Source organism: Cervus elaphus, chromosome 3 (genome assembly GCF_910594005.1).
Source record: "Cervus elaphus chromosome 3, mCerEla1.1, whole genome shotgun sequence".
NCBI lineage: Eukaryota > Metazoa > Chordata > Mammalia > Artiodactyla > Cervidae > Cervus > Cervus elaphus.
Window position 1 is genome coordinate 55,337,572 of NC_057817.1, and position 9,156 is coordinate 55,346,727.

The window sequence follows — 9,156 nt, forward strand, 5'->3', positions numbered from 1 at the left end:
TCACACCTGCTACCACCATGAAACGCACAAAGAAAGCAAAACCTCTATTTGTATATCTCAATTGTCACATGTTCAAATACACCTTATTTCCATGAAAAGTTGCTTCCAAGCACCACAATTCTGTCTTTCAAACATCAGCTCTGCAGTTTTTTAGCATCTTGAACTGAGTCGAGTTGTGCTCCATGGATGAAAAGCTGATCCGTCTTAAAGAGGATAATAGAAGATCCATGTTGTTCAGAAGAGACATGAATGTGGAAAGGAGAAGCCTCTTTAGAGAGGTCAGGAGCCATAGGTGGGATGATATAGGCTTTTGCATGCTTTCAACTTCCTAAAGAGATTCACCTACTAAAGGCTTCTAATGAAAGCTTGTTGAGAGCTTGGAGAAAGCCAAAATCCAAGGCTACTTGAAATACTTAGAAACACTTAGAAGAGTGGACTTTAGTTAGAGTGGGTGGAAGGTTGTACTACTCAGAATTTCAGCAGTTGGACTCTGGCATCAGACATATTTAGTATTTAATTCTAACGCAGGCACTCAGCTGTGTGACCCTGCACAACTTATTTCAGCTTTTTAATCTTCCATTCCCTCATTTGTAAAATAGAGAGGAATTTTCAGGCAGATCTAAGTCATCCACATGAGGCATGCCTTGCTAATTCATTGCTCTTGGTATGTAAATTCTCAAAGGTTTGAGGTTCTTCACCTTAAAAAGATTCAGTTCTGGGCTCCCTCATTCATTTGTTCACCCATCCACCCATCTACTCATCCATTATTCATTTATCCATTCAACAATGAATTATTGAACACCTATCACTGGTTGATATTGTAGATGGAACTATGATCAAATATTAACTCAGAATTTTGCAATCTTACAGACAAGAAGAGAATGTAGTTTAATATAACCATTTTTGTGATGTACACTGTGATATACTGTGTACTGTGAAAGCGTAGATACTAGTAGTGAGAAATGACAGGGAAGACAACTAGGAGGTTGTTTTTATTTTCATTTCTCCACTCTTGGCATTCCATTTTACAATTCCTAACTTTTTAGCTTTTACCAGGCAGTATCCCACTACAGTTAGACTTCCTGTCCCATTCTCAAATTCCACATTTTTGAAGATGGTTATGATCAATAAGAACGCCCTAATTGTCATAATGTCATTCTGCATATTAATTGGTTCTGCAGCATTTCACATTGCCAACTATCTATATTTCTTGAAATATTCTCTTCCCGTGAATTCCACAGATATATTGACTTCTTTTTTTTTTAAAAGATTTTATTTTTGGCTGTGCTGGGTCCTTGCTGCTGCTCAGGCTTTCTCTAGCTGCTTCCTGTGGCGGCTTCTTCTGCTGCAGAGCACTGGCTCTAGGCAAGTGGCTCAGCAGTTGCGGCGCATGGGTTTAGTTGCTCAGCGGCATGTGGGATATTCCTGGTCCAGGGGTTAAAACTTTGTCCCCTGCATTGGCAGGTGGATTCTTAACCACTGGACCACCAGGGAACTCCTCTATTGACTTCTTATCATCTTCTCTGCCTCTTCTGCTCACCTTCTTCTATTCATGACACCCTCAATTTTTACATCAATTTCTATTTCAATAGCTATGGATTGCTAAATCTTTGTGATCCCATGGACTGTAACCTGCCAGATTCCTCTGTTCATGGAATTCTTCAGGCAAGAATACTGGAGTGGGTAGCTATTCCCTTCTCCAGGGGATCTTCCTGACCCAGGGAAGATCTTCCTGAACTCCTGTCTCCTACATTGCAGGTGAATTCTTTACCATCTGAGCCAAAATCTTGTCCCAAATCCAAATGACTTGACATTATGAGCACTTAATTTACTTAAAATGGGATTTAACTTAATTCAAAACTAAAAAATATTATCTCCTCAACTCTCTCCTTATCCTTTTTATTTCACTGAAATGAATGACAACGTTTACTCAATCTTGTAGGACTGAAATTTGGCATTCCTACCAACAATCTTCTTTCTACCCAAGTTTCTTCCTCTTATTTTTACTTGCTTGACCTATTCCTACTTGTTAAGACTGAGTTTAAATGGCACTCCCTCTGAAAACATTTATTGACTCACTAATTCAGGTTGAACTGCTTTTTCATTGATAAAGCCTAATCGTTTCTTTATATGAACACTTACAGGTTATAATTTATTTTCCAGTCTTTCTCACTGGCCTTAAGTTTAACTGTATGTTGGAAGCCTAGTAATTGGCAGAGAGTTTGGTACATGGTAAGGACTCATCCATTAGGGCTTTAATTCTGAAATTCCTTAAGATGCACGAGCTTCCGGACTGTATCCTTGAAGGCTTGTTTTACCTGCTGATTCCTTAGGGTGTAAACGAAGGGATTCAACAAAGGTGCAGCTGAGGTGCTGAGCAGAGCTACTCCCTTGTTGAACGTGTCCACTTCTTTTGCTGCGGGCTTAACATAAATGAAGAAGCAGCTTCCGTAAGAGAGAGAAACGACAATCAAGTGGGAAGAACAAGTGGAGAAGGCTTTTGTCCTTTGATGGGCGGAGGGGAGTTTCAGAACAGTCCTGATGATGAACGTGTAGGAGAGAATGACTAGTAGTAGAGTGCCCACCAGCGTCACTGATGCCACAAGAAAGACAACCTTCTCTACGAGGTTTGTGTCTGAACAGGAGAGTTCCCGAAGGGGCTCATAGTCACAGAAATAATGGTTCAGCCTATTGGATTCACAAAAGTCCTGCTGAGTCATCAGAGTGGTTGGTGGTATAATAACCATTAACCCAGCCAGCCAAGAGCAGACAACAAGTTGGGTGCAGACTTTGCTGCTCATGGTGGTTGTGTAATGCAAGGGTTTGCATATGGCCACATAGCGGTCATAGGACATGGCAGCCAGAAGATAAAACTCTGTGGCCCCCAGGAATATGGCAAAGAAATATTGAGCAAAGCAGCCAGCAAAGCTGATACTCTTGTTCCCTGTTGTGATGCTGAACAGGACCCTGGGAATGAAGATGCTTGTGAAGGAAATTTCTAAGAAGGAGAAGTTTCGGAGAAAGAAATACATGGGGGTCTGAAGATGGGAGTCCAGCGAGGTGAGGATGAGGATTGTCAGATTTCCAATGATGCTGAGTAAATAGGTGAGGAACAGAAAGATGAAAACCATCACCTGGAGTTCAGGGACATCTGTTAGACCCAGCAGGATGAACTCAGTCAACACGGTTTTATTTTTCATTGCTGAAAAAGTTTATCTCAAGGTAGAAAAGTGATAGTAATGAAAGGTGAAAAAGGAAGAGGAGCTCTGAAATGGTGAGATGGAATCTGAAAAAACAAAGGAGATGAACTTTTCCTCTGATAATATGACCCAGCCCAGTGGCCCAGCTGAATGTTGCTGGGTCCTTGCCAGTCTCTTTTGCCCTGCATAGAAAAGTTGTCATTATTTTCCCACATGGTACTCTCCCCAGTGCCAATATGAAATAAATATATGCCTTATAAATGATGTTTAAATAGCTTTTGGAATGAGTTATTAAAGGAATGCTTCCAGCAGCTGCCTCCTTCTAGACTAGTTCGTAATTTTCTTTCTTCTATATTCTCGTTTCTTTCTTCCCACTGATTCCATTTATTGCTCTATGTATTTGTCCAGCTTTTCTCAGACTAGCTGTTTTTCTTACTCTCCCCTGCCATTTTTGCTCTTATTTTTCATGTGACTATAGCAGTCTCTCATTTTCCTTCTTGTTCAACTCCCTTTGATTTCCTTGACGTCAAAAAGTACCAGCTCCTCACTTCTTCCCAGTGGACCCTCCATGCTACTCTCCTTGCCTGTCCATTAGAATTCAAAGTTCTCTGTATTAGGATTATGTCATTCTGTTCTTTGAACCATTCCATATACCTGTCTAGGATTCAGTAAATATTCAGTCCAGTTCAGTTCAGTTCATTCGCTCAGTCGTGTCCGACTCTTTGCGACTCCATGAACCGCAGCACGCCTGGCCTCCCTGTCCACAACCAGCTCCCGGAGTTTACCCAAACTCATGTCCATTGAGTCGGTGTTAGATTAGAATAAAAATTTGCATTTACTTACATAAGCACATTCAGAATATTTAGAGTTTTGCTTCCCCATAAGGACAAAGAGATTTTATTACTTTCTAAGGAAAATGTAGGACCTTAAAAATATTTAAAGTAGGATTTCTAAACAATTCTAGATTGAATTTGCCATGTCTATGAATCCACTAAATCATGTAGAAAGCATTTTGGGTTCGTGAGTATGGAAATTTTATGGGGAAAGTATATAAAAACTGTGATTCAAGGTTTTCTAGGAGACTTCATGTTTAAGCACTTCAAAAGCACTTCAAATCTCTACTGATTTGTGAGCTCATGTTATTAAAGAATCACATTATATGAGAATGCCCTTATTGATTTATAATTTTTTCCTATATGTTGTTTTATATGGCAGCCATTTTCAAGCATTTTTGGAGTATTCTACACTTAAGTAATTTTCTGGTAAACACGTATATATCTAACATAAATAAAAGTTCTATAGAACACTCCTTCCTTATTGCATGTGATACAACCAGGTATTTTTTATTTTATTTTATTCTATTAATTATTTTTCAAATGCTGATTGCAACGCATTAAATTGATTCCATAAACCACTAGTGGGTTGCAGTTCACAGTAGGAATCAGAGATCAAGTAAAGTTACACAATGCTCAGGATGCCCTTGCCCTCCAGATTACCAACCTGAAATCTTCAGGGAAAGGTTGAGTAGTCATGTCTGTTTCACTTTCAGGCTTCCCAGTCGCAGAGAAGTGAAGTCAATGTAGTGGTGAACAAAGAATATTCTTCCTCACTTGGCTATCCAAATGGCTTATAGTGGGATTTTAGTCCTAGATATTCTTAGAGGTGCGTGAAAATTGTAAGGCTGTGCCATTACAAAATGATATAAAATGTATTACATTTTCTACATTATCAGCCACCAAGTCCTATCCTGCATTTCATAAGAATAATAGAAACTTCCAGGGGCTTCTCTTAGTAAGAAATAGTCTTTTCCTGCCCCTGTTTTTCCACTAATTCAGATTGGAGCTGAATCAGAGGTTTTGGATGTCCTCTTAAAAGTGAAGTGGACATAGGAAGTTAAAAGAAGGACTTTGAGGAGCAGAGTAGTCCTGGGTTTTTCTGTCCTAGGAAAAATGAGGTTGATGATCTCAGAAGACAGAATATAAACTCCACATCCCAATCCAGGTTATACTTAACCCAAAGTGACACAGGTTATATTTGTTCTATTGAGAGCATGCACTGGGGAATTAACTGAGTGAAGAAGCATAAGTTGCCCTGGGGATTCTTGTTGGAGCAGGCTAAAGACTGTCCTCCGTCGACAACTCTGGGAACAAATTTTAAGCATATGGCTAGTGGATGAGGCTCCAGAGAGACTAGCTTGGAGGTGAGGTGGGGTGGTGCTGCCATAGCGTAACAGCATGAGCTTCAGGGAAGAGGGAGCTACGGAGTCGTGGCATTTGCCTTCCCCAGTGGGTGGGCACAGCTGGACTCGGCCGTGGACAAACAGCCTAGTTGGAACCATTTGCAGGTCACGGATGTCCTGAAAACTCACACTTTCTAAGCACTGTTAGCTGGTTATAATTAGCCTAGTTATAGACACTACTGGCTAAAGACAATAAGCAGTAATTTTCATTTTTTGGAGTGTGTGCATAAACCAAATATAAAACAGATAAAAATGGAGTGCTCAGACTGAGAGAGAGCAGAGCCACATTGACCTGTGGGTTGCTTCTGAGAACACACTTGCGAATGTCCAGTTTAAGGAGAGGAGCTTGGGAAAGTATGTATATATTACCTGGGAGGGCTAAACCTTTGCCACCCACAGACACCGTCATAGCAGTTATTCATCAGATTAATCACCTATTTAATATCAGTATAGTACAAACACCAGAAGAAACAAAGCTAGCCTTGGGAACAAAATGCCAGAATTAGGGACAAATTACCTATTACTTACACACATGTCTTACACATGGCTGCTCCTCTTAGGGTGTGTACAATTCTCACAAAAATGCGAGGCCCACAGAAGAAATGTGGTCTCACAACTCTAACACAATAATCAGCTCGATCTTGATTATTAATAATCAACACAAGAAACTTCATTCTCTGATTCTCACTTTCCTCTGCTGTAAAATGGGGTCCATTAAATAGGATGATCATTGTTAAATATCTGTTACACAGTATTTGTTCAGTCCCTAAGTTGTGTCTGACTCTTTGCAACCCCATGGACTGCAGCACACCAGGCTCTCCTGTCCTTCACTATCTCCCAGAGTCTGCTCAAACTCATGTCCGTTGAGTCTATCCAACCTTATTACATAGTGACGCTATCCAACCATGTTACTTAGTATGTCTCACATATGGCCTTCCCTAGCAGCTCAGATGGTAAAGCATCCATCTGCAATGCAAGAGACCTTGGTTCAATCCCTGGGTGGGGAAGATCCCCTGGAGAAGGAAATGGCAACCCACTCCAGTATTCTTGCCTAGAAAATCCCGTGGACAGAGGAGCCTGATGGGTCACAGTCCGTGGGGTCGCAAAGAGTCGGACACGACTGAGTGACAACACACACACACATGTCTCACGACTATTTCTGTTTTCCTTTCTCTGACGAGGGAATTGCTATATAACTATTTGGCAACAGTTCAGTTACTTCTTTCAAATGTGTTTACAGAGAAGAAAGCCAAAGTTATCATTGGAAACTCATTGGACCTGACAAATTTCAAATACTCTTAGTTTAGAAGGAATCTCTTTCCTAGGGGAATTTAGGGGAGAATGGATACATGTGCATGTATGGCTGAGTCCCTTCTGCTGTTCATCTGAAACTGTTGCAACATTGTTAATTGGCTATACCCCAATACAAAATAAAACGTTAAAAAAAAAGAAGGAAGGAATCTCTTCCCTGATATTCACTCTTAGATAGACAGCAGAGGGAGAGGAAGTTAAATTGAGCGACAGGTTCTAGCTCATCGATGTGTCAGTCGAGGCCGCAGATTGTGCAGGCTTGGGATCTGAGAACAAGGATCAGCATAAAGCAAGACAAGGAGAGCAAGAGGTGGAAATCTGCTTGGGAAGTGACCCGTGGAGGGAATTATCGACAATTAATTATTTGGAAAGGCTACACTTCTTTCTTAAGTTTAAGATGTGTGATAAAGAAGTGGTTGAGGCAAATGTGATTGATGGAAGACAGTTATTTTGGAAATGATAACTCTTTTTTTTCAGGAAGCACTTTAATGTCAGAAGTTTCTGTTTGCATGAGAAGCTGTAAGAAGAATCAATAAAACATTTGGTCATTTCTAACTTGATGCTGGAATATTTTAGTTTGTAGTGTAACTAAGCATTTAAAGACCTTGAACTTAAAGTGATTAGTGCCTGTATCTTTTTTTTTTCATTTATTTTTATTAGTTGGAGGCTAATTACTTTACAATATTGTAGTGGTTTTTGCCATACATTGACATGAATCAGCCATGGATTTACATGTGTTCCCCATCCCGATCCCCCTGAAAGGTTGTTGCTGAATGATAAGACGCGGGATTCTTGGCCTCCGGAGGAGACGAATTCAATCCGGGGCCAGAGACGAGGCTGGATCACTCAGAGCTTTTGTGTAATAAAGTTTTATTAAAGTATAAAGGAGATAGAGAAAGCTTCTGACATAGGCATCAGAAGGGGGCAAAAGAGTACCCCCCTCCTAGTCTTTAGCTGTATGTTATATAGTCACTCACAGTCTGTTAAAGAAAAGAAAGGAATGTCATAAAGTTTAGAATGGCACCAGATAATTCATCCAAGGCCATAAAACGATTGACTTGAATCTTGTAGAAGGGCAAAATACCAACAAATAATTCCGTTTACATAGATTAGGGAAACAATACCCGAGTAAGTAAGTTAGGCCGTTTGGCGCAACCAACTTGAAGATAGAGTCTGGGGTTCATTAACATAGCTTAAGACAACATTTCCATAAGAAAAAGAAATGTATTGGTTAACTCAAGGTTTGAGAGTAGTTAGCTTTAGGTGAGACCAGGTGTCAAGGCAACACAGCATGTTAAGAGAAACCTCCTTTTACATTTGTATAGAGAAGGAAAAACACATCGCTGGTTTGTTTTTTTCCTGCCGCTTAAGAGAGGTAAAAATGTCTGGCACTTGCAGCCTCTTTCCTCCTTTTGGAGACCCCTGGCCTTCCTGCCTGTTACCCTCTCACCCCCTCCCACCTCCCTCCCCATCCCATCCCTCTGGGTCTTCCCAGTGCACCAGCCCTGAACACTTGTCTCACGCATCCAACCTGGGCTGGTGATCTGTTTCACCCTTGATAGTATACTTGTTTCAATGCTGCTCTCTGAACATCCCACCCTCGCCTTCTCCCACAGAGTCCCAAAGTCTGTTCTGTACATCTGTGTCTCTTTTTCTGTTTTGCATATAGGGTATTGGTTACCATCTTTTAAAATTCTATATATATAGTGCCTGTATCTTAAAGAACAGATCTCAGTAGATAATAAGCTAACCCTTTTATTCATTCAACAAATATGTGTTGAGTACTTACCATATCAGTCAGTTAGTTCAGTCGCTTAGTTTTGTCTGACTCTTTGCGACCCCATGCGACTCTTTGCGACTGAAGCACGCCAGGCTTCCCTGTCCTTTACCAACTCTCTGAGCTTGCTCAAACTCATGTCCATCAAGTCGGTGATGCCATCCAACCATTTCATCCTCTGTCGTCCCCTTCTCCTCCTGCCTTCAATCTTTCCCAGCATCAGGATCTTTTCCAATGAGTCAGTTCTTTGTGTCAGGTGGCCAAAGAATTGGAGCTTCAGCTTCAATACTATGTGGAACTAACATTTTAGGCACTGGATATACAGCTATCATGGAGAAGGAAATCACAACTCACTCCAGTATTCTTGCCTGGGAAATTCCATGGACACAGGACCTAGTAGGCTACAGTCCTTGGGATCGCAAAGAGTCAGACAGGACTTATCTAGTAAACAACAACAACAATATACAGCTATCAACAAAGCCACTGAAGTCCCTGCCTAGATGTAGCATAGGGACAATAAATGAATCCACAGGTAAATATAAAGTAAGTGAAAGTGAAAGTTACTCAGTCATGTCCGACTCTGCAATCCCATGGACTGTAGCCCACCAGGCTCCTCTGTCTATGGAATT

At 40.8% G+C, this 9,156-nt stretch overlaps 1 protein-coding gene across 1 annotated transcript; it reads right to left on the reverse strand.

The window, feature by feature from the left end:
- Nucleotides 1-2,255: 2,255 nt before the first annotated feature.
- Nucleotides 2,256-3,200, reverse strand: LOC122678266 (olfactory receptor 2AP1). Its single transcript, XM_043878903.1, has one exon. The coding sequence runs from the start codon at nt 3,198-3,200 to the stop codon at nt 2,256-2,258; it is 945 nt and encodes a 314-aa protein (XP_043734838.1).
- Between the last annotated feature and the right edge of the window lie 5,956 nt (nt 3,201-9,156).

Bases quoted from the DNA above. Each gene is read 5' to 3' on its own strand.
- LOC122678266 (XM_043878903.1), bottom strand. From the start codon at position 3,200: ATGAAAAATAAAACCGTGTTGACTGAGTTCATCCTGCTGGGTCTAACA.